The 25,225-nt window shown below is 47.8% G+C and overlaps 1 protein-coding gene across 6 annotated transcripts in view; it reads right to left on the reverse strand.

Moving 5' to 3' along the window:
- TTLL8 (tubulin tyrosine ligase like 8) overlaps window positions 1-25,225 on the reverse strand; it is a 545,909-nt gene that overhangs the window by 504,375 nt on the left and 16,309 nt on the right. For all 6 annotated transcript variants that reach the window (XM_029615311.1, XM_029615310.1, XM_029615309.1 and 3 more), the window contains exon 2: window positions 14,362-14,467. In XM_029615311.1, coding sequence (XP_029471171.1) covers window positions 14,362-14,431 — 70 coding nt within the window. In that variant the 5' untranslated portion in view covers window positions 14,432-14,467. The remainder of the gene's footprint in view (window positions 1-14,361; window positions 14,468-25,225) is intronic.

Here is a 25,225-nt window from a genome sequence, read left to right on the forward strand (position 1 = left end):
TAATTTGACCAAACTTTCGACTACAAAAGAACGTTCTTTCATCATTGCTGGATCCACAATATGGAATACTATGCCCTCTGAATTACGCCAGGAACTTTGCCACAAAAAATTTAAACAAAACCTAAAAACCTGGCTATTCAAAAAAGCCTTCTATCAATAAACTGAGTTCTATTATATACCTTTCAGAATATTTCTACAGACACTCTTATATTGATTTTCTTTATTTTTTACAAAGTTATAATTAGTCTTATATTCATACAGTTATTATGTTATATTGTAAAGCTCTATGCTGAATTAATGTTTGAATGTAAACCGAGGTGATGTTTCTTACGGACCCCGGTATATAAAAATCCTTAAATAAATAAAAATAAATAAATGCCCCTGAACAGGGGGGCATATGTAACTTACAGCAACAAATGATTAACCACTGGCCGATCGGACTCTGGGCTGTTCTGTGGTACAAAACAGGATTAGCAGCCAGATGTCCGAAATGGATTTCTTTATTGGAAAGTGACACGAGTCTGTAAAAAGTGCATACTCGTGTCACTTTCCAATAAAGAAATCCATTTCGGACATCTAGCTGCTAATCCTGTTTTGTTGCCTCCACGGCTTTGTTAGACAGCCTTCCTTGCTGTTTCTTCAGTCCTGATCTGTGGTACTACAGGAACAAAAATTAGCAGGTAAGAACCAATGTTGAAATTACTTACCTGATAATCTCCTTTTCTTTAGTGTAGACAGATGGACTCAGAACACGATATCACATAAAATAAACCTTCAAACAGGAGTTCCACAAGGATCTGCCCTCTCCGCAACTCTTTTCAACATATACTTATTACCACTATGCCACCTACTAGCTGGACTGGGAATCACACACTATATATATGCTGATGATATCCAATTAATTTTACCCATTGATGACACAATTGAGAAAACCTTAAACTTAGCCAACATGTATCTAGATATCATTAAACAGCTACTAAACCAAATGGAATTAGTAATTAATATAGAGAAGACAGAATTCTTACATTTAGAGAGAAAAAATACTGAAATCAAACACAGTCCAATCACACTAAAAAACAATCAACAAATAAAACTTGCAGAGAAGGTACGAAACCTAGGAGTAATAATTGACCCCGAACTAAGCTTAAAACAACACATATCTCTAAAAGTAAGAGAAGGATACGCTAAACTCATGGTCCTCAGGAGACTTAAACCACTTCTGACAATGGCCAACTTTCGATCGGTACTACAAGCACTAATATTTGCGAGCACTGATTATTGTAATGCACTTCTACTAGGTCTTCCATACACCTCACTAAGACCATTGCAAATTCTACAAAACCCAGCCGCAAGAGTCTTAACTGGCAAAAGTAAGAGAGATCACATTACCGAAACACTGGCTAAACTACACTGGCTTCCCATCGAACAAAGAATACAATACAAAACGCTGTGCACCATACATAAGTTAATACATAACGAACATGCAGACTGGTTAAATACAGCCCTACGTGTACACATCCCTAACAAAAACCTAAGATCAGCAAACAAAGCACTACTAACCATTCCATCAGTCAAAACTGCAAGACTTACACAGGTGCGAGAGAGAGCACTATCACTGGCAGGACCCATACTATGGAACTCCATGCCCCTAGATTTAAGACTACAAAGAGACAACAAAACCTTTAGAAAAGGTTTAAAAACCTGGCTCTTTAAACAAGCTTTTCAGAAAGAGAAGGGAGAATAGAAACCAGGGACAGGCAAAGCACGTCAATATAACATCCACACACACTGTATTCACCAAGTGTGTAGTCAATAAAGGACAAATCACGATTTTAAAGTAAATATATAATAATAACCGAGATAGAGACATGGACATGATTAGTTACATTTAACATTATTGATCACTAACTATGTTACCGAACCTTATGGCACTCTTGTAAGTGTGCGAATCACAGTATCATTAATTTTATGTGCCTTGATGTAAACCGTTGTGACGGTATCTTCCAAACGACGGTATAAAAAAGATTTAAAATAAATAAATAAAATAAATAAATAAATAAATAAATAAATAAATAGTGTGCTCGTGCTAGCAGTTGGAGACAGATCTGACGTCAGCACGGGTACATATACCCCCACAGGATGGGAAGCAACTCAGTAATCTTCCTTGCAAAAGCTGTTATGGATATATGTGTACTGACGATCAATGAATTAGTGAAACAGGATTCCCCTGACCGATTGATAGTAGCTGGAGACCGCCAGCGCTTCCAACCGGAAGGCGTCGACACCTGGTAGATTGGACGCTCTTATGTAAGAAAATGACATGGCTTACCTTGAATCGGTGAAACCCATGTATACTGGCAGCCGGGCGGGATGCTGAGTCCATCTGTCTACACTAAGGAAAAGGAGATTATCAGGTAAGTAATCTCAACATTTCCTGGCGTGTAGCCAAATGGACTCAGAACAAGTGGGATGTACAAAAGCTACTCCCGGACTGGGTGGGAGGCTGCCTGAGGACCACGTAGGACTGCCCTCGCAAATGCTGTGTCCTCCCTGGCCTGGACATCCAGACGGTAAAATCTGGAAAAGGTATGGAGGGAGGACCATGTCGCCGCCTTACATATCTCCGCGGGCGACAGCATCCTATATTCTGCCCAAGAGGCCGCCTGCGCTCTGGTGGAATGAGCCTTGACCTGCAGAGGTGGTGACTTTCCGGCCTCTACGTAGGCCGCTCTGATAACTTCTTTGATCCAGCGGGCTATGGTGGGCCGAGAGGCCGCTTCCCCTTGCTTCTTCCCGCTGTGAAGGACGAACAGATGGTCCGTCTTTCGTACTGCTTCAGTCTTTTCCAGGTATCTGGGCAGCAATCTGCCGATGTCGAGATGGCGTAGCAATCGCCCTTCTTCTGATTTCTTCAAACCCGCCGTGGTTGGCAAAGATATGGTTTGATTGAGGTGAAATTGTGAGACTACTTTAGGTAAGAAAGAGGGAACCGTGCGAAGATGGATAGCCTCTGGAGTGATTCTCAGAAAGGGATCACGGCAGGACAGCGCTTGTAGCTCTGAGATGCGGCGTGCGGAACACACTACCAGCAAGAACACCATCTTCAAAGTTAGCGAACGGAGAGACAGGCCCCGAAGGGGTCTGAAGGTGGATCCTGCGAGGAAATCCAAAACTATATTGAGGTTCCACAGGGGCACTGGCCACTTCAGTGGCGGACGAATGTGCTTAACTCCTTTCAGGAAGCGGGAAACATCTGGGTGCGTGGTGATGGTCTTGCCATCCCTCCTGGGACCGTAGCAAGACAGCGCAGCCACCTGAACCTTGATGGAGCTTAGGGAGAGACCCTTCTGAAGCCCATCCTGCAGGAAATCCAAAACAATAGGGATTGTGGTCGCATGTGGATTGGTGCCATGTGTGTCGCACCAGGCTTCAAATACTCTCCAGATCCTTATGTAGGTGAGGAATGGGGAAAACTTGCGGGCTCGGAGGAGTGTATCTATCACCGGCTCCGAGTAACCTCTTTTCTTCAGTCTAGCCCTCTCAATGGCCAGACCGTAAGAGAGAATTGAGCCGAATCCTCGTGGAGGATGGGACCTTGACGAAGCAGGTCCCTGAGAGGAGGCAGGGGAAGGGGCTCCCCTGTCAGTAGTCTTCTCATGTCCACGTACCAGGGTCTTCTTGGCCAATCTGATGCTACTAGAAGAACTAGGCCTCTGTGTCTCTTAATCTTGTGTATAAGGGCGCCCAGCAGGGGCCACGGCGGAAAGGCTTATAGCAGGGTCCCTGGAGGCCATGGCTGAACCAGGGCGTCGATCCCGTGAGAGAACGGATCTCACTTGCGGCTGAAGTATCTGGGTACTTGAGCATTGGACCTGTCCACTAATAGGTCCATGTCCGGAGTCCCCCACTGATCCACAATCATCTGGAAGACTGTGGGGGACAGCTGCCATTCTCCCGGATTTAGGCTTTCCCTGTTGAGGAAGTCTGCCGCGGTGTTGTCCCTTACGGCAATGTGGACAGTGGAGATGTCCTGGATATTCGCCTCTGCCCAAGCCATCAGCGGGGCTATCTCTAGGGACACCTGTTGGCTCCTGGTTCTGCCCTGTCGGTTGATGTATGCCACCGTGGTGGCGTTGTCAGACATCACTCTGACTGCTCTGTTCCTCAGTCTGTGAGCAAATCGCAGGCAGGCTAATCGGACTGCCCGTGCCTCTAGACAGTTGATGTTCCACCCCGACTCTTCTCTGTTCCACCGCCCTTGGGCGGTGAGCTCTTCGCAGTGTGCTCCCCATCCGCTCAGGCTGGCATCTGTGGTGAGCAGAGTCCACGTGGGGGAGGACATCTTCGACCCCCTGCTCGTGTGGTTGGACTGCAACCACCACCGTAGCTGGGTCCGCAGTCTGGCTGGTAGAGGTAGATGCATGGAGTAATTCCGGAAGCGTGGGCTCCAACGAGAGAGGAGGAAGCGTTGTAGTGGTCTCATATGGGCCCGCGCCCAGGGTACCACTTCCAGGGTGGATGCCATGAGACCGAGAACCTGCAGATAGTCCCATGCTATGGGCCGGCTGGCTCCCATCAAGAACCGTAGACGCATCTGGAATTTTAACCTTCTCTTGGTGGTGAGGCTGACTTTGTCTGCCTGGGTGTCGAACTGGACTCCCAGGTATTCCAGTGATTGGGAAGGCTGTAGGCAGCTCTTGTTTAGGTTGACTACCCATCCCAGGCTTTCCAGCAGGGAGATTACTCTGTTGGTTGCCCGATGGCTCTCTTCTCGGGATTTCGCCCTGATCAGCCTAGTTTATTTATTGTGTATGTTTGGTTGTAAACCGTTTTGATTAATTCTTTGAATTGTAAAAGCGGTATATAAACATTTTTAAATAATAAATAAATAAATAAAATAAATCGTCTAGGTATGGATGGACAAGGATTCCTTCCCGTCCGAGCGCCACTGCCACCGCTACGATCACCTTGGTGAAGGTCCGCGGCGCCGTGGCTAACCCGAAGGGCAAAGCCCGGAATTGGAAGTGTCGTCCCAGAACCTTGAAGCGTAGGTAGCGCTGATGGTCCCGATGGATCGGGATATGCTGGTAGGCTTCTGACAAGTCTAAGGCCATGAGGAATTCCCCTGGCTGTACTGTGGTCTTGACTGAGCGCAGAGTTTCCATGCGAAACCTCGGGACCCTTAAGTATCGGTTGACTGACTTGAGGTCCAATACGGGCCGGAAAGTGCCCTCTTTCTTGGGTACCATAAAATAAATGGAATAGTGCTCAGAATCCATTTCCCATGCAGGTACTGGGATTATGGCTTTCAAGCACAGGAGCCTCGCCAGGGTAGTTTCCAATGCTGCCTTCTTGTGGATTGGACACGGAGATTCCACAAACCTGTCCGGAGGGATGTGATGGAAGTCCAGATAATACCCCTCTCGGATGATGGCGAGGACCCACTGGTCCAACGTAATCTCGACCCATCTGGGGTAGAAGAGGGTTAACCTGCCCCCTATGGCTCCGTCCCCTGGATGGATCGGCTGATTCTCATTGTGGGGTGCGGCCGGGACCCGAACCCGAGCCGGCTCCCCTCTTATGCTGCTTGGTCCGAAAGGACTGGTTCCTGGCCTGAGGACGAGGTGTCTGGTAGCGACTCCTATAGGGAGTGAAGCGTTGGGAACTTCTACCTCTGGAGGACCTCGGAAAGGTGCGCTGGTTCCTCTTGGACCTGTCTTCCGGCAGTCGAGGTACTGGAGAGGCACCCCATGTGCTGGCCAGTTTATCTAGGTCGCTGCCGAACAGAAGAGACCCCTTGACCGGCATTCTAGTGAGACGTGTCTTAGAAGGAGCGTCGGCTGACCAGTTCCGTATCCAGAGCTGCCTCCTGGCAGCTACTGAGGATGAGACCCCCTTGGCTGTCGTACGGACTAGGTCAGAGGCGGCATCCGTAAGGAACGAGAGAGCTGACTCCATGTCTGCTGCCGGCGCATTGTTCCTGACCTGTGACAAACAGGAACGCGTTACCACTGTGCAGCAGGTTGCGATTCGCAGAGACAGAGCTGCCACCTCAAAGGTTTGTTTCAGGATGGCGTTCAGGCGGTCATGAGCCTCCTTGAGGGCCGCGCCCCCCCCCTCCACTGGAATGGTAGTGCGCTTGACCACAGCGCTAACCAAGGCGTCCACCTTAGGGCACGCCAGCATATCCTTGATTGCCGGGTCCAGGGGGTACATGCCGGACAGGGCCCGACCCCCTTTGAATGAGGCCTCCGGCGCATTCCACTCCAAATCGATCAGCTGTTGCGTCGCTTGCAGGAAGGGGAAATGGCGGGCTGTGGGACGAAGATCCTCCAGCAGAGGGTTCTGCGTGGATGCCTCCATGGTACTGGGGCCTGGAATAGCCAACTCCGTCAGGCACTGAGAAACCAGGTCAGAGAGATCTTCCTTGGGAAAGAACCGCCTCATAGTTCGGTATGGCTCTATCCCCGAGGGAAGTTCCCCCTCCTCGGGGGGTTCGGACTCGTCCTCCGAGACATCAGGGGCCGCATGAGCCGGACTGCCCGGAGGCGGGTGCCCGCGATAAGGGCGAGAAGGTCCAGGGGCAGGGTCAGCCGGAGCGGCAGCAGGGCCTGGACGGGAAGCTGACTGCATCTGTACAAAGGCATGGATCCCCTTAAATAAATCCACCCAGGAAATGGAAGCGATCTCTAGCCGTCGGGGTACCAGGTCCCTCGGGATTCCTGGTTGTTCGAGACGGCCCGCTAGATCCAGGGTGGCCCTTGGGGAACTGTCGGTAAACCTCGGTTGAGACTGGTCCTGGCTCGAGGCTCCCACGGCCTCCTCACATTGGGCACAAAGGGAGTCTGGCTCCTCGCTCTGCGTGGCTCTAAGCTGGCATGCTGAGCAGAGGCAGAGAGCTTTCACGCCGGAAGCAGGAGGTGCCGCCTCTGGAGACGCCGGGGCGTTTAAAACGTTCCATCGCGTCTTGCGAATGCAGGGCGCCGGCGCTTTTGCTGCCAATAATACGCGCTCACTAATATGCCGTCGGCAATATGCGCTCAACAATAATATGCGCTCAATAATATGCGGTCAGCAATATGCGCTCAATAATATACAATATGCGCTCAATAATATGCGATCAGCAATATGTGCTCAATAATATACAATGTGCGCTCAATAATATGCGATCAGCGATATGCGCTCAATAAAATACAATATGCGCTCAATAATATGCGATCAGCAATATGCGCTCAATAATATACAATATGCGCTCAATAATATGCAATCAGCAATATGCGCTCAATAATATGCGGTCAGCAATATGCGCTCAATAATATACAATATGAACATACGCTTAGCAATATATATGCTGCGTTGTGCGCCCATCAACAGGTGCCTATCATGGGCGCTCAATACCTGAACAAGGCAGACAAAATTGCGACCTCCACGGCGTGCCACATGCAGGCAACGCCACCGATCCTCGTACCTCGGAGACCAAAAGTAAGAGATGTACGCCTTACCTGATTCTCGGCGCTTCCCGGCTGTAACCCAGGTGGTCTCCGGCTGCGGGGAGAGAGGGGAAATACCTTCACCGCCGTGCTTGAGGAAATGCACCCGCTGCCTCTAAGCTGCCGAACTCGTCTCGCTCGGGGCTAAGTCCACGCCGGGACAGAGGCGCCTCTCAGCCAGGCCCGCGCCCTTCTCGCTTGGGGGCTAGATCCCTGCCGCAATTCGGCCACCGGACCGAGGCGTAGACCTCCGAGGGGTCGCGGAAACCATCTCGGGAAACTCAACTGGGGGAGGGACCCGAGGGTATCACCGCAGGAGTGCGGGGCTCGTCTTCTGAGAAATTTGCAAAGTAGAAAGTAAAAAGTAGATTTGGAAAACACGCTCAGCGAGCGTGCAGGTGCTCCAAACTGCTTTGGAGACGGAAATTACTGAGTTGCTTCACTTCCTGTGGGGGTATATGTACCCGTGCTGATGTCAGATCTGTCTCTAACTGCTAGCACGAGCACACTATACCCACTTGTTCTGAGTCCATCTGGCTACATGCCAGGAAATTTTCCTTTCCCTGTACTTAACCAGATCAGCCCAGACTCCTGGGATGTACCCAAGCTTCCCTAACCAGGGTTGGACTGCGAGAGTCCCACTCGGAGAACACTAGCTCCGAATGCCCCAGGCTCAGGTGCCCGGACATCAAGTCTATAACGTCTCGTGAAAGTATGTGTAAACTTCCAGGTAGCCGCCATACAAATCTCTTGAGGTGCCACCTGTTGACATTCAGTCCATGAAGTTGATTGCGAGATCGTAGAATGAGCCTTAAGCCCGACCAGAATCGGCTGGTCCTGTACAAGGTATGCCGACACAATAGCCTCCTTCAGCCAAACAGGCAATGGTGGCCTTGGAAGCTTTCTGACCCCTTCTGGGTCCACTCCATAAGACGAACAGATGGTCCGAAAGTCGAAACTGTTCATGACCTCCAGGTAACGCAACAAAACCCGCTTCACATCTAGCTTCCGCAAATCTCTGGCCTCTGGCGCAGAGGAATCTAGACCTGCGAAGGAAGGAAGCTCCACCAACTGATTTAAATGAAAAGCAGAGGCCACCTTCGGGAGAAAGGAGGGAACCGTGCGCAATGAAACACCCGCTTCCGAAATCCTTAAGAAAGGCTCACTGCAAGACAACGCCTGAAGCTCTGAAATGCGCCTCGCCGGTACAATAGCGACTAGAAACACAATTTTCAAAGTGAGATCTTCAGGGTCGCCCGCTTCAAGGGCTCAAAGGGAGCCATGCAAAGGGCACGGAGAACCAAATTAAGTTTCCAGGAAGGGCAGGGATTTCGAACTGGAGGGCGCAAGTGCTTAACCCCTCTCAGGAATCTAGCCACATCTGATGCAAAGCTAGCGCTACCCCCTGCACCTTACCTCGAAAACAACCTAACGCCGCTACCTGAACTCGCAGGGAATTAAAGGCCAGACTCTAGGACAATCCCGCCTGAAGAAATTCCAGAACTTCCGGGATTGAGGCCTTAGAAGGACGAATGCTACGCTCCAAACACCAGGACTCAAACACTCCCCAAACTCTAACATAGGCTCTGGAGGTAGAGGTTTTACGGGAGTGCAAGAGTGTGGCAATAACCGCAGGTGAGTAACCCCTCGTACTCAACCTCTGCCTTTCAAAAGCCATGCCGCTAGACAGAAGCAATCGACCTCACCGAAAGAGACGGGCCCCTGACGCAGAAGAGTCTGGGACGGAGGAAACCGCAGCAGATCGTCGATAGCTAGAGTCAGAAAATCCGCAAACTACGGACGCCATGGCCAATCGAGCCACTAGAATCACTGTGCCTGGGTGAACTTCGATTCGGCGCAACACTTTTCTGACCAACGGCCACGGTGGAAAGACGTACAACAGAACATCCCTTGGCCAGGCAGAACCAGAGCATCTAGTCCCTCCGCTCCTGGTTGTCGTCGCCGACTAAAGAAACGAGGAGCCTTGACATTGCGGTATGTCGCCATGAGGTCCATGGAGGGCCTGGTCCAACACTTGCACAGAAGACGAAAAGCCTCGACTGAGAGTTCCCACTCTCCTGGATCCAACTGGTGTCGACTGAGAAAATCGGCCTGAACATTGTCTACCCCGGCGATGTGGGAGGCTGCAATTTTGTAAAGGTGCTGTTCCGCCCAAGGGATCAACAGCCATGCCTCTGTTGCCACAGGACGGCTCCTAGTTCCTCCTTGACGACTGATGTAAGCTACCCGCTGTGGCATTGTTGGACAGTATCCTCACCGACCGCCCTTCCACTAAGGGTAGAAGGGCCTGTAACGCTAGCCGAACCGCCCTGGTCTCCAAACGATTGATCGACCAGGAGGATTCCGTCTTTGTCCATTGTCCCTGCACCGCCGATCCCCGACATACTGCCCTCCATCTGGAGAGGCTGTCATCGGTATTGAGAACGATCCATGTGGGAATCTCCAAATCCACCCCCCCACCCCCCCGACACAAGTGGTCCGGACACATCCACCAATGAAGACTGGAATGCGCCAAGTCCATCAGCGGTAAGCGAAGTTGAAACTGCTGGGAAAGTAGACTCCAGCGGGAGAGCAATGCAGACTGAAGAGGACACATATGAGCAAAGGCCCACGGGACCAGCTCAAGTATGGAAGCCATTGACCCCAGAACCTGCAAGTAATCCCAGGCCCTGGGCTGTAGCATGGATTTGAATACATCAACCGGGATAACCAACTTGGAAAGCCTCTCTTCTGTAAGAAAAACCTTGCCCAAGACCGTATCCAACTTGGCCCCCAGAAACTCCAAGTACTGGGAAGGAATCAGATGACTCTTGTCGGGATTGACCACCCAACCTAAGGAAGTCAATCTCTGGAGAACCTACTGGATGGCGGCCTTGCACAAGGCTTCCTACTTCACACGAATCAGCCAATCGTCCAGGTAGGGATGAACCAGTATGCCCTTGCGCCGCAGGCCGCTGCTACTACCACCATCACCTTGGTGAAAACCCTGGGTGCTGTCACGAGGCCGAATGGGAGAGCACAAAACTGGAAGTGTTGTCCGAGAATCATGAACAGTAGGAATTTCTGGTGATCCGGATGGATGGGAATATGCAGATAAGCCTCCGTCAGGTCCAATGACGCCAGATAGCATCCGTACATAAGGGAGAGTATCACGGAGCGAAGAGTTTCCATCCGAAAACCGACGCACCTTCAGCGTCCGATTGACCTTTTTCAAATCGAGAATGGAGCGAAAAGTTCCTTCCTTTTTCGGCACAATGAAATAGATCGAGTAACGCCCGCGCCGGAGTTCTCCGTCAGGAACCGGAACTATGGCGCAGAGATCCTGTAAGCGCTGCAGGGTATCTTGTACCGCTTGCCTCTTTTGATGGGACGCACATGGGATAACCATGAAGTGGTCTTGGATCGGCCATGAAAAATCTAAAGCGTAGCAGTGTTTGATTATGCTTAGGACCCATTGATCAGTCGTTACCGTGGTCCACTCCTCCAGGAATAAGGCAGCCTGCCCCCAATCTTTGGAACAGAGGAGTGAACCAGCCGCACTTCATTGTGAGGGCTTGGGGCCCCCATGAGACTGAGGGGCTCCTTCTCTGGAGGGCCACCGTCCCCAAAAGGACTGGGTCCTCGTAATTTGACGGCTTTGTCCCTGACGAAACGAGGAACCAGTTGGATCGGGATGAGCGAAAACGTCAATTCCCCCGAAATGTCGCTCTCTGAAGGAAAGAGCCTCTCGACCTAGGCCTGTCCTCCGGCAACTTGTGGACCTTGTTCTCCCCCAGCGACTTGATCATATCTTCCAACTGCTGCCTGAACAGCAATCTGCCTTTGAAGGGCAGAGAACTCAAATGCGCCTTGGAAGATACGTCCGCCGACCAATTCCGCAACCATAGGAGTCGACACGCTGAGAACTTACTGATGCCCAGTTACAACAGGCTGGGAGGTTGGAGGCTGCGGTGGCTTACAGTGCGGTCGCGCTGTATGTTCTTTTGCGGACCTCAGGGAGGACGATGGTCCTCCCTGAGGTCCGCAAAAGAACATACAGCGCGACCGCACTGTAAGCCACCGCAGCCTCCAACCTCCCAGCCTGTTGTAACTGGGCATCAGTAAGTTCCACGGATGCTTGTAAATCCTGGATCCAGTGAAGACTGGCCCGCTGCGCTAAGCTGCTGCAGATTGCAGCCCGGACACAGAGAGCCGATACCTCAAAAATCTTCTTGAGATGTACCTCCAACTTGCAGTCCTGCAAGTCCTTCAAGGCTGTGGCTCCCGCCACCGAAATCGTCGACTTCTTCTTCACTGCTGAGACAGCAGCGTCCACCGTAGGCACTCTGAGAAGATCCAGCGGGACCTCTGGGAGCAGGTACAACTTATCCATGGCCCAACTTATCCATGGCCCTACTAACCATCCTTAAATAAAAGGTCAGACACCGATAAGTGGAATGGTAACGACTGCACTGGACCTCGGAGTCCCAGCATCACCAGATCCATAGTAGCCCCAAACCTGGAATCCTCCTGAGGGACTTCAACTCCCAGCTCGTCTAGGATGAATGGAATAAGGGGGCCTAAGTCATCCTTCCGGAACAAGTGAACCACCTTGGGGTCATCCCCCTCCACCGGAGGGGAGCCCATGTGCTTGGTCAGATGAGTATGGGTATCTGGATCCCCCTCCGGACCCTGATCAGGAGCTGGCTGCGGAGACTCCCCCTGATCTGAAAGATCCAAAGATGTGATGTCCTTTGGACAGACCATGGATCGAAGCAGACGTTTCTCCTTGGGCGCTCCACCAGACTTTGGCGCTTGAACCCGCTTTCGGGCTGGAGAGGAATCTCCCCCTGGCACTGCTGACGTGGGTACCTTGCGAGCTGCCTTGTGCCCCTGCGACTTACCAGCCTTGCGAGCCTTGAAAGCTTTGTGCATTAAAAGCACAAAATCCGAGGTGAACGACAAAGAAAATCCTCATCGTTCCCTGCCAAATCCTCCACAGCCCCATCCAAACCGGCCCCCCCAGGTGCACTAGGCCGCGAAGACAAAGGGGGAGGAAGAAGCCCTTCCCCCATAGCAACTTTCTTCTGCTCCCTCATGGTCCTTAAAATGGTCTCCGTTCCCGTGTTGAGCAGGAACGGATCTGGGGCCTGCTGAGTCAAAAATCGGGATGCTAGCCCCCCCCCCCCGACGCGGTCGTGATCCACTCCCCGTCAATTTCGCTGGAGCAGCGACCCCGAAAACCCCTCTCCACCTGACAAACACCCCGTGCAAATGCCGGCACGGAAGAGCTGCGCGCACACTGCCGCACGCAGCATGAGCAGCAGTCTAAATTTAGCCTGGCCGAAGAGAGGAGCGGTGAAAAAACAAAGGCCTACTTGATCGGGACCTGTCCGCAGTCTGAAACTAACACCCATGGAGAGCAAGCTAGGCCAGCAGAGCAGGAGAATTTAAAGGCGCAGGACCTATTTTATTTTATTTTTTTTGCTTTTAAAACTGTGCAGGGGCTAACTGAAGGTGAGAGCCCGAGACCCCCGGGATCACCTTCAGTGGGCAGTTACAGGGTCCTCAACCCTCTGCTCCTGAGCCTCAAATACCAAGGGGGATGGTCCCACTAGGACCTGACAACCCCCTGGGAGGCTAAAGGGGAAACTAGCCTAAAGATCAAAAACCTGACCCCTTTCTAACCATCAGGACTATTAAAGTACAAAACCAACTCCGAATCCTGACAAAAACAACTAAATCTTGACAAAATTCAGACTCCAGGGAAGCACTTCTTCCACCTGCTGGAGACAGAAAAATACTGACAGACTCTAGGTGGCACCTCAGGGGTATACGACAGAGTCCACAGAAATTGATCTGTCTCTGCCTGCTGGAGGGGAGGTAAAACCTGGGCTGATCCGGGTATGTACAGGGAACTCTCCCCCTTTCTGCTTTTGATAAACACTGTCAACCAATGCCAACAAGAGTCTCTGTATTATAATGTGCCTGAAATCCTGATTGAAAAGGATGAAAGACTTGCTTGCTCCAAATAATCCAGAAAATGTTGGTAGGCTAATTTTAGTGATAATGTAAGGGTATTGATTGTACTATGACTGGTAGACTCAGTCAAGCCCACTAGGTAAGTGAGCTAAAGGAGGAATCCTAAAGAGCAAACAAAAGTTTGAATTTATTTACATTTTTATATTCCACTTTTTAAACTTTTTTCAGCACTTCAAAGCTAATTACATTTAGGTAATGTTAGGCCCTAATGTAGAAACATAAAGACCTAAGGCACTACCAGTTGGCCTCATGTAATGACTCTCCATCTCAGAACACTCCTATTCCCATTGGAAAAAGACTCTTAGTTCCATCAATAACACACTCTTGAATCTCTGATGATTGGCCCCTGTACTCTCAAAACAAGAATGTAAATTGGATGATAAGTTTATAATTTATTTATCCAGATGCTGAGTATGAGAGGGAATCTGATGGCAACAGACAGATGTAATAAATCAAAGATCCTAATGCAGAGCGCTTGAGTCATAAGAGACAATTATTGATGCCGAGTACATGTTTTATGAAGAGCTATGATGTTTGAATTTGTCTGTTTAGTAGGCAGGGACTGAACTAGAGTATGTGATGTGATTTGTTTTATATTGAATTTAATCTATTTTATGTTTTTATGCTGTATGTTTTAGTATGTTTGTTGTTTTATGTTTTACTGTAATTGTGTATATTATTGTATAATCTGCCTAGTATTGGAGATAGGTAAAAAAATATATAAATACTGTAAATAAAAAAATGCAAAGAAAATGTAACCATTCATATTTTTACATATAGCATGCCCGCCTTTAAAATATTGAAGAGAAATGAACTGGCAAATACACACGTTTTTCTTCTTCAACTGGTTCTTCCTCTGCCGGAGTCAGTGATTTTCTTATATTCTGAGTCTGCTTCATCCTGATGTTTTCCTGAGTGTCATTTTCAGTTGTCACCTGTGTAACATGAAAAAAAAATTAAAGAACCTTCTACAAATGTACAACGCTTTAATTTCAAATGAATGGAGCTCTGTTAATGTCAAGTCACAACTTTCAATCTTCTATGGCTTTAATTCTTTGTATAAGGTTTAAGGAACAAACCCAACCAACTTGAATTATACCAAGGAATGTACACTAAATAAGGATTCACAATTATTAAAATAAAAGGAAACGCTTCACAGTAAAGATAAAATCGCTAAAAGATTGCAATCTGCAACAGAGATATTTTAAAATTAAATGGATTATATATTTATAATAATTATACCGCCCTATCAATGCAAATAGCTCTGTACAAGATATTTTGCAGGGTTATCGAGGCTGGTCTGAAAGAGCTTAAATGTAAGTTTATACAAGTGTAAGGGAAACTGCAGAATCAGCTGCAGCACTGACATTCGGCCTGGAGAAAAGATGACCTGACTAAACCATCCTTGAGTCTGGATATTGTTTAGACTGGGACTGCTGGCAAGGATAGTGAGTAATCCTGTCCCACAAACACACAGTCTAGTTTTGGCACGCACACTTGTTTACATTAGGCTATAAAAGACAAACAGCTATGGCTGAAAGACGGGGAGAGCGAGAAACTTACTTTCACTTTGTTGGCATGCAAAGTGCTGCGTGTCCTTTGTAGACATACAAAGGGACGGGTCTCCTTTTGCCTGTGGTGGGCTCTCTCTCTCAGGCAGGCTGATGAAAAGGGTGTTGTGAGTATTGGCCGAAATATTGTGCATGGATACAGATGTATATGCTTAGCAATATTTTTAATGCTTAAAACTGTAACTGTATATGCTTAGAATTGTATATTTTAGTGCTTAGAACTGTATATGCTTAGAATTGTATACCTTTAATACTTAGAATTGTTAAGATTGTATATCAATAAACATATTATTTTACTTTTACCTTATTCTAGCCTACCTCATTCCTTACAACAAGTGAAGGTAAAAGTGCCTTGCCCTAAGAAACAGATCACAGCGAGTGATAGAGAGGGGAAATAAACTAGGGTATGTGGTGTTGCAACTCCCTCTTCTAACTACTACCATAATCTGCCACTCCTATATTTTGAGCACTACAATATTGACAGGAAGAATAGCTTTTGCTGCTCTAAAACCTATACTGTATGTTTAGAGCACTTAGAAAAAGACCCAATATGGCATACACATCTTTAGGATAAATTTTAAGTTATTTTGTTAGGCCAAAGTTGAACAAAATTTAAAACATCGACTTGTATGCTATTAATACCTACAACATCTCATAAGAACTCTAATTAATGCAATAAAAAGAACACCTACTACACACAATTAAGGCAATCAAACCTTAATCTTCTTCAGGCATCCTTCAATTTGGGGACAATCAATACGAATAAGCTAAAAAGGCCCTTTAAAGAAAATTGATAAGCACAGGACAAGTAACAAGAAAAGAACAAATACATTAAAAGAAGAAATGAAGAAACCAGAAAAATCAAATGGGTTTTTTTTTTACGTTAGTAACCTGGGCCTAAAAGTCATCAACAATGAGAACTGAACAGGGCGGGGAGACACGTTTGAACATTATTTTAAACAAGATTTGTCACTATGGAGCAGAACCATGTGAACGTGAATATCAAAGATAAAAGGTACAGCTTGAGCAATTACCCACCAGTTTGACTGGAAGTCAGCGCAGGAATAGTTAAATGACATTTAGAGGGTAATTTTCTAACAGCTCCCTCTTTTGAAAATTATCCCATCAAAACTACCTGCAGAGACTTACACCTGCTAATTTGTATGGGTTGTTTTCCCGAGAGAACTGAGCATATTTTTTTTAAATCAACAAGCGTGCATGTAAATGAAAAAAAAAAACAAAACCCCACCCAGACCCCACTTACCCCAGAACACCTCTTCATAATGCAGGTAAATATCTGCACATACCCATGTATTGAATGGACAATTTTGAAACATGACACTGTTTTACACACAAAAATGTCTTTAAAAATTAGCCCCTTAACATCTACTGAACATAACGAAAGAAGGCTCATACCAGAGACAGATGTCGTACTGTCTGTAAAAACGGGTTTAATCAGCATCAATAAATCTAACATCCGATTAAGGAAAAACCTGAGTTAACCACTGTATACTTAAGGATGTACATGGAAAAAATAAATAATGTTTCATTTTGATTTTTTGGGGAAGTTGGGAGGTGATTATTTGAGTTTTGGTTCATTTAATGTTTATTTCAGTTTTTTTGTTTCATACAATAAAATAAGCACTAAATAAAATAAATAAAAGAACACCACAGAAAAAACAAACAGTCTTGCAACATTCCCCCACCTGCCAATGGACCTTGCTTACTCCTTCCATGGGAATCTTTGAGTAGAAAAGAACAGGTATGATCCCAAGTTGCTCCTGCCCCGCAGATTCCTAGTTTTGAAAATACTGTTAACTGAACCCAAGACTTCCACTACTTTATTTTATGGATTTATGCTGTATGGCCATATATGATTAAATTATACTTATCTGATAATTTTCTTTCCTTAAATCGTCATGTTCAGGATTTCCCTCATCCACAGCTGATGGAAACAGAGGACACACCTTTTTCATGACCTCACTCGGGGCTATAAAAGAAGTGTGGCCTTGGCCAATACCAATAGCCTACTGCCAAAGCAATGTGACCACTAGAAAGATGAAATTACTTCTTACCTGAATTTCCTTTCCTCTAATTGTGGGCATGGAAATAGACTGATTCAAATAAAACTCAGATACTACTTTCGGGGAAAAAAAAAAAAAAAAAGGAAGGTACAGTCCTAAGCTGTACTGCCCCTGGAGTTATTCGCAGAAACAGCGCTCGGCAAGAAAAAGCATGTAGCTCATAGATATGCCTCAAACAGATTGCCACCAGAAAAACATTTTTCAAGGTGAACAGCTGCAAGGAAAGATCACGTAGCAGCCGAAACGTAGGACACGCCAAAAAATTCAATACCAGATTAAGGTCCCAAAGAGGCACCGGTAACACAAGGGAGGACACAGATGCTTGACGCCCTTCAAAAATTGGGACACATCTGGATGGGAAGACAAGAGCCTATCATTAATCCATCCCCCATAGCACATGAGAGCTGCTACCTGTTGCGTACAGTGTTTTCGTGTGCCCATGGGCCTCAGCCTGACCCAGACCTTCTGAGCCTAGCCAAGGGTTGACGGTGGCCCCGCATGGCTGAACAATCTACCCTCCGCCAGGCCGGCAAGCTCCCATGGCCAACATCTGAAGATGATGGAAGGTGAATGGTCCTCCGACCATTCCAGGCCCTTTCGGACCTGCTGCGAGCAGCATGGAGCAGCAGGCCTGGCCTGAGGTTGAGGGCAGCGGGCCTTGACATGAAGACATGACTATGGAGTGATGCAATGGCATCCAGGGACGAAGACACATGGCTGATGCAACGGCATCCAGGGACGAGACTCTTGACATCCACGAAGGCAACATGAGACATGGACATTGGCACTGTCTCTCAGGGTGCCCTACTCAGGCCACCCGCGGGACTGAGTCGCGGACCACCCTGTCCGTTACGCGCCCTACACAGCCCCAAGGCTGGTCACGGACCACGACGGGAGCGGGACAGCACAGGAACACACATCTGGGACATGACGGCTCAGGAGCACAGGACAACCGACCACCGGCAGGCTAGTCCTCTCAGGAGTACTGCATCTGAGGGACTCCCGGCCTACCGGTACCAGAAGGCTCGAGAGCAAAGATGAGGCATGGAGTAGGAAGGAACATCATGGAAGGCAGGAACACCAGGACATAGAGGATGAAGACACCTGGACGAGGACCTCAGGCTCGAAGACTTGACATGGAACAATGAACATGACGAGGAGCTCCACGAAGAGAAGACGACCTTACACAGGCTCTGGCAGGCCGGAGCCTCCAGAGCGAAGACTCACGATGATGCAAGGCACTGGAACAACGGACGGAGCAGCCCTTTATAGGGCTGAGCAGGAAACAGTCATCAAGGTGGGGGCCCAGACACTTCCTGTGTCTGGCCCTTTAAATATTGAAGAAAGACGCGGCCACGCGCCTAGGAGGAGAGCAGGAGCTGTGCAGGACCGCAGACAGCGGCCTGCACAGACGTAGTTGCGTAGGAACGGAAACAGAGGCAGGACTGAGCCTGGACGCAGGCTCCAACATCGGCAGCGGCTCCAGCCGCTGCTTGAGGCCCCGGGGGCGGCTCCTGCTGCTACTCCAGCCCGGGGCTGCGGCCTGGATGCTGCGAAGATAGAATCAACGTCGGGGGCGGTCCCGGCCCCGTGGAGGGTGGAAAAGTCCGCGGCTCCGACCGCAGTGAAGAGTGGAAGCACGGGCGGCCTCCGGGCCGCGTGGGCAGGCCTCCGGTGGCATCCTGCCGCGTCGGTGAAGAAAAGCACAGCAGCATGGGGTGAGTGGCCTGCTCGCGGGGAAACCCGCGGGCAGCGCGGTTCATAACACTACCTGCACCTTCAGAGTTTAAAGGCCAAGCCCTTAACCAAACCTTGCTGTAAAAATTCAAAATTAGTGGAATTTCTCACCCCACACCAGCTCTCGAATACTCTCCAAATCCTAATATAAGCCAGAGAGGTAGAAAACTTTCTAGTGCGAAGTAATGTGGAAATCACCACCAAAGAATAATCATGCTTCAGCAGCCAAGCCCTCTCAAGGGCCAAACTGTAAGACAAAACCAACTCAGGTCTTCGTGTACTATCAGCCCCTGATGCAGCAGATGCTTCATTAGCAGCAGCCTGAGAGGACTGTCCACCAGGAACCGCTGAAGATTGGAGTACCATGGTCTCCAGTGCCAATCTGGAGCCAATAGAAGTATAGTCTCGGTATGACTCGCAGTCTTCCGAATTACCCTGCCAGGGCGGGAAAGCATATAATACCCCACTCTGTGGCCACATCTGGATGAGCGCATTGATTCCTAGCATTCTCCCCTTCTGCAACTGTAGAACCATGGCACCTTTGCGTTGTTGGAGCTCACCATTAAAGTTCAGATATGGTCAACCCCAACGAAACACTATGAGCTGAAAGGCATCATCCACCAGCTCCCACTCTCCTGGGTCCATGACCTGTCTGCTGAGGAAGTCAGCTCACATATTGTCCTTCCCAGCAATGAAAGAAGCGGATATCTCCTGGAGAGGTTTCTCTGCCCACTCCAGGAGAGCATACATCTCCACTGACACCTGATGGCTTCTGGTTATGCCTGGATGATTTATGTAGCGACTGATGTGGCATTGTCTGACATTATTCTCACCACTCGACCTGCCAACTGCTCGGCAAACTGCAAGCATTCAAGCAAATTGCATGCGCTTCTAAACAATTGATGGTCTACTCATTCCTTGGCATTCCACTGACCTTGCGCCATCAACTATTGACAGTGAACCCCCGAAACCAGAAGGCTCACATCTGTCATGAGCACCAACCATTCTAGTGTCTCCAGAGGCACTCCTTTCCTGAAGTGGTCACTTGTTTCCACCACTGTAATTGCTTGCCCACTTGCTTCAGCAATTGGAGCCTCACTGTGTACTCCTGTGACTGTGGATTCCACCAGGGGAGCAATGCACACTGAAGTGGCCACATATGTGCCCATGTCCAGGGTACTACCTTCAACACTGCCACCATAGACCCCAAGACCTGTAGAGAAAGCCGTACCATTGCATTAACAGACTTCCTCAAGGACTGGACTTGAGTCACCAACTGCTGGATATGTTTCTCTGGCAGGAACTCCCTGCCCCGCTCTATATCAAATTACATGCCAAGGTACTCCAGGGTCTGTATCAGCTGTAGATTGCTCTTGGCTAAGTTCACCACCCAGCCTAGCTCCTGAAGCAAGCAGATCACTTTGCAAGATGCCAACTGACTCTTCTGCAATCTTGGCTCAAATCAAGCAGTCATCCAGATACGGATGGACTACACTGTCCTTCTTACACAGAGATGTTGCTGCTGCTACTACCATCATTACCTCGAAGAAGGTTCTGGTGACTGAAGCCAGACCGAATAGTAGGGCTTGAAACTGATAGTGATGCCCTAGAATGGCGAAATGAAGAAAATGTGAATGTTCCTGTTGAACTGGGATATGTAGATAGGCTTTCATCAGATCTAGAGACTTGAGAATTTTCCCTCTCTGTACTGCCATAATTACATAGCGTAAAGTTTACATGCTGAAGTTACACACACACAAAAGTCGATTGACTCCCTTCAGAGATCCAGGATCTATCAGAAGGAATCCTCTTCCTTTTTGGGAATGACAAAATAAATAGAAATAGTGGCCCCTTTTGCAAACTGGGAATTGGAATTATTTATTTCATTTACATTGACTTGTATTCCGCCTATTTCCAGAACCTATTCTAAGTGGATTCCAAATAACAAACATCAAATTATGACAGTTACAAGTATAAATAAAACAGTAAAATAAAACATTACTATTGTTGAACAAGCCTAGGTGTCATATATTCAGTAAATAGGTCAATCACAGCCTGCGAATGCTGTACTAAATAAATATGTTTTAAACTTTTTCTAAAGGAATTATAGTATACCTCTTAATGTAACATCAAGGGAGGCTATTCCACAGACTAGGAGTGGCTCTGGAGAAAGCACGATTACATGCCTCTTTCATCAAACCTTCTCAATACTAGGAATCTTTACTAAAAATTGATGTTCCAACTGCAACATCCTTGAAGGACAATACCAATGCAGACAATTTCTCAAATAAAACAGTACCTTTGTACAGCTTTTTTACTGTTTTGTCTCACAGAAACTTCCCAAGTTTCCTCATCCAAAGCAGCTAACGTTCCACCCAATCAGTCTTCAAAACAAAGATCTTTATGTTTGAAGTCATTTATTGTAAAGATAATTTCTTATTACTTACAAGTGTTGCTTTCAAACGTCTATGCCTCTGGCAGAGATCCTTGTAGCTGGAGGAAGGCAGGGGAAGGGAGGTGAAGTTTCTTGGGACGCAGGGTAAGAGAACGTGGGGTTGAAGCTGATTAGTCTTTATAATTAAAGCGGTAGGAGGAACGTAAAAAGCTGTTCGTGTAACAGAGGTTACAGGCACGTGGGTCTTCTACTGGCCTAGCTGAGACTGACCCACCGTCTTGGAAAGTGTTACAGGAGAAAATCTCCTCAGGCTGAGGTAAGGGGCGAGAACCAATGGCAGCGAGCCCAGGACCCAAGTGACACAGGAGGGAACCTGAAGGGAGGGGGCTTCTGTTAAAGGCAAACTCCCTTTAAAGGTAGGGCTCTCAGACTTTTGTGCTGGGTTACAGAAAGTGTCACAAGTACTAGGAAGGAGGGGCTGTGGTAAACACAGGTGGGCTGCACTATATACAGACACAAACATGTACCCTTAATGGGGACAGAAACAACCTTCATGCAAAACTTTGAAGGTTTTGAACAAAATCTTAAATTTTTATCCTATACTCAATTATGGCCTTCAGATCTATAAGCCTTTTCAGCGAAGCTTCCATTACCACTCTCTTCACTAGTGAGTTGTATGGAGGGACCATAAAGGCATCTGAAGGAGTTCAGAGAAATTCTAGAGCACAGCCATCTCTTATCACTCCTAGGACCCATTGGTCCATCATAACCTAGGCCCACCTTTGATAAAAGCGAGATAGATGACTGCCTATCTCCAGATCCAGTAGGTGAGTCCCCCACACATTCATTGTGAAAATCGAGATACTCTGGTCCCGGAGCCTGCATCCTTCTGAGGCTTTTTAGGCTGAAAGGACCAAGATCTTCTGAAGGGACATGACGTTTGAGTCGTCACCCCTTTGTAAGGATAACGGAATCCCTGAAACGGGCTTTCATCCTAAAAGAATGCAACGCCACTTTCCTGTCCTACGGCAATCACAGAATCTTGGATTCACCCCATCTATTCACCACCTTCTCCAACTCACTCCTGAACAAAAGAAAACCCTTAAAGGGTAACCTCATCAAATTCAAGAAATAGTATCTGTTGACCTTTTCTGAGGCCACAACAGATGCAGCTATCACAGAAGCTACACCTCTAGCAGCCATACACACGAAGTTAAGGCCTGCATCAGCTAAAAATACGGCTCCTGGTTCTATCACCACCCTTTAAAGCTCGCTTCTGAAGTGTTCCACTCAAGGTCAATTAACTCTTGAATTGGCTCCAGGAGGGAAAAGAAACAGATGCCTTGTGCAAGGTAACCGAGATGGGATCTTTCTTTTGTAATCCTGTAGTGTCACACCAGTCTACTTCAAGCGTTTTCAGGGTCTGAGTCAACAAATCTGACAACTCATCTTTGTGAAAGAAGCGGAAGAGAGTCCTATGTGGTTCCAAGTCAGACGGAGTTTACCTCTCTTCTAGAGGTGTGAAATCCAAATTCCCACCAGAATTGTCCAACGGGTCACAATCCTCATCCTCTACTTCCCCAGAGTTAGCCTCTCTATGGTACTTGCCCAAATTGGATGGCAAGCAGGACACTATGACGTGCCCCCTTCTTACTGGGCTGCTTCGCCTCCACTGGATGCTCTCTCAGAAAGGCCTGTAACCCCTGGAAAAATTCCACCCAGGAGGGAAGAGGATGAATCCATACCATGACCCATAGGTCAGAACATAACACTCTCTGATCCCTCCCCCTGGGATGTCCTGCCTATTTGGACAAGGGGGAGGAGAGCTGTCCATCATAACACCTCCTGAACCTTATCCCACAGAGTCCTCCAGCGATTGAGGGGATGCCCCAATGTCGGCAAAATCCTTATGAGGCAAATTGCCTTGAGCCTCCAGACAGAGCTGGCACAGGCAAAGTGAGAGAGTTGGCTGGATTGCTCTTATATGGCAAAGCCACACAAACAGCAAAGTGCTTAGACTTTACTGTGCACAGCACCAGTACTCTGACAAAAAGGTGACTCTTTCCACACTGTCTCTTGCACACACACCAACGCGCAATTACACACCCAAATCTAGGCCACAGGCCTATGCACGCGTGCGCACACACAAACGTGCACGCATATGTTCAAATATCGCTGCAATGTGTGTATGCGCACACACGCCAGCGCACACAGGAAAAAAATGACTGCTGCAGAGCCTACAATGTGGGGCTAATTGAAAGTTGCTCAACCTGCTGACCCATGCCTCCTCCACTAACTCCCCAGAGATGTGAGAGAGGGCAGGGCTATATATGTCAATTAGTCAATTTTTCTCTGTCTCCATCTGCTGGTAGGAATACATAACTCATTGCTGTGAATTGGCCTGCCTGAGTGCAGAGGAAACCCCTTTATGCCTTATTCTTGAAACATATACTATGGCATACCAGGAGCTGTTCTAAGTGAGGCAAAACAGGTAAGAAAAGGGAAGGATACAGACAGAAGGAAGGTGCTGCTGGGCACACTTCACATAAAATCCTTTAGTCTCCCCCAATCCCTTGTCTTCCTGGGCAGGATCTTGACTGGTCTAGCAGAATTCAAGGAAAGAAAATTATCAGGTAAGTATAATTTAACCTTCCTTATCTTACTAGACCAGTTATTACATTCGGAATTTACCAAAACTTCCCCTTACTGGGGTGGGGGAAAAACAGGGCTATCTTTGCCAATCCTTGCCTTGAAGGTAGCAACTAGAGATGTAAATCGGAACTGAAATCCGAACCGATTCTGGTTCCGATTCACATCTATAGAGATGTGAATCGGAACTGAAATCCGAACCGATTCTGGTTCTGATTCACATCTCTAGTAGCAACTGCCTTGGACCGTGTGACCAATCTATAGTGTTTGAGAAGGTGCCCGAATGATCACACTGCTGCCTTGCATGTTTCTTCTAGAGAGGCTGAAGTGCCTCTCCTAGGATAAGACTTGTGCCTTATAGAGTGAGCCCAGGACATTAATGGGACCTGCTATCCTGGTAATAGATAGGCCAATGCTATTAAGTCCTTGATCCATGTGGTTCGGAGGCCTTAGAAGCTGCCTACCCCTTTATGGGCACCAAGTGTCAAGAACAGCTCTTCTGTCCTTCTATAATGTTAGGTATGTCAAGAGAATCAAACATACATTTAATAATCACGAGTTTAAAATCCTGACAGTCACCACTGCTGAGGGCTGGACGGGCCTTTGTTTCCCATGGAAAGCTAATACTAGCTTGGGTAGGAATGATGGAATCTGACCTTGAGAAATTCCTAGATAAGGTTCTCTGCAGGACTGAGCCTACTACTCTGAGTTGTGTCTTAGCCAAGTAAATCCCTTCAAGTAAGATCGCTTCCTGAAATGGCCCTTCATGGATTCCCATTTTAAAGGCCCGAGAGCCACCTGCCCAAGGCCCTTAGCATCCGAATGATATACTACTCTATTCACATCCCAACCTGACTGTCAGAGGAGGTGGTATTTTATGCTGGAGGCCTGATGGCTTCCTGTGTTACTTTGGTGCTTATACACCAGAAGTCTAAGTATGGGTGCAGCATAGTGCTCTACATATGCTGGGCTGCTGGATTCACCACCAACAACTTGGTGGAGGTTTAGAAGCTGTTACTAGGCGAAAGCCATATTTGGGACTGAGCATACTTGCCCCACATCCAGAGCCTTATTGGGCTCAGATGAAAATGTTAACATACCAGAAACTCTCCTGTCCTCATTAATGATATCCCTGACCACAGCCTCCCTCCAGAAGAGGGGCACATGTAGGTAACTGCTGACCCCCTTTTAAACATTGTATTTAAAGGTACCAAACAGTTTTCTTCTTTTTGGGGCCTCTGAGGTTAGAATTCTTAA

This window comes from Rhinatrema bivittatum, chromosome 9 (genome assembly GCF_901001135.1).
Source record: "Rhinatrema bivittatum chromosome 9, aRhiBiv1.1, whole genome shotgun sequence".
Taxonomy (NCBI): Eukaryota; Metazoa; Chordata; class Amphibia; order Gymnophiona; family Rhinatrematidae; genus Rhinatrema; species Rhinatrema bivittatum.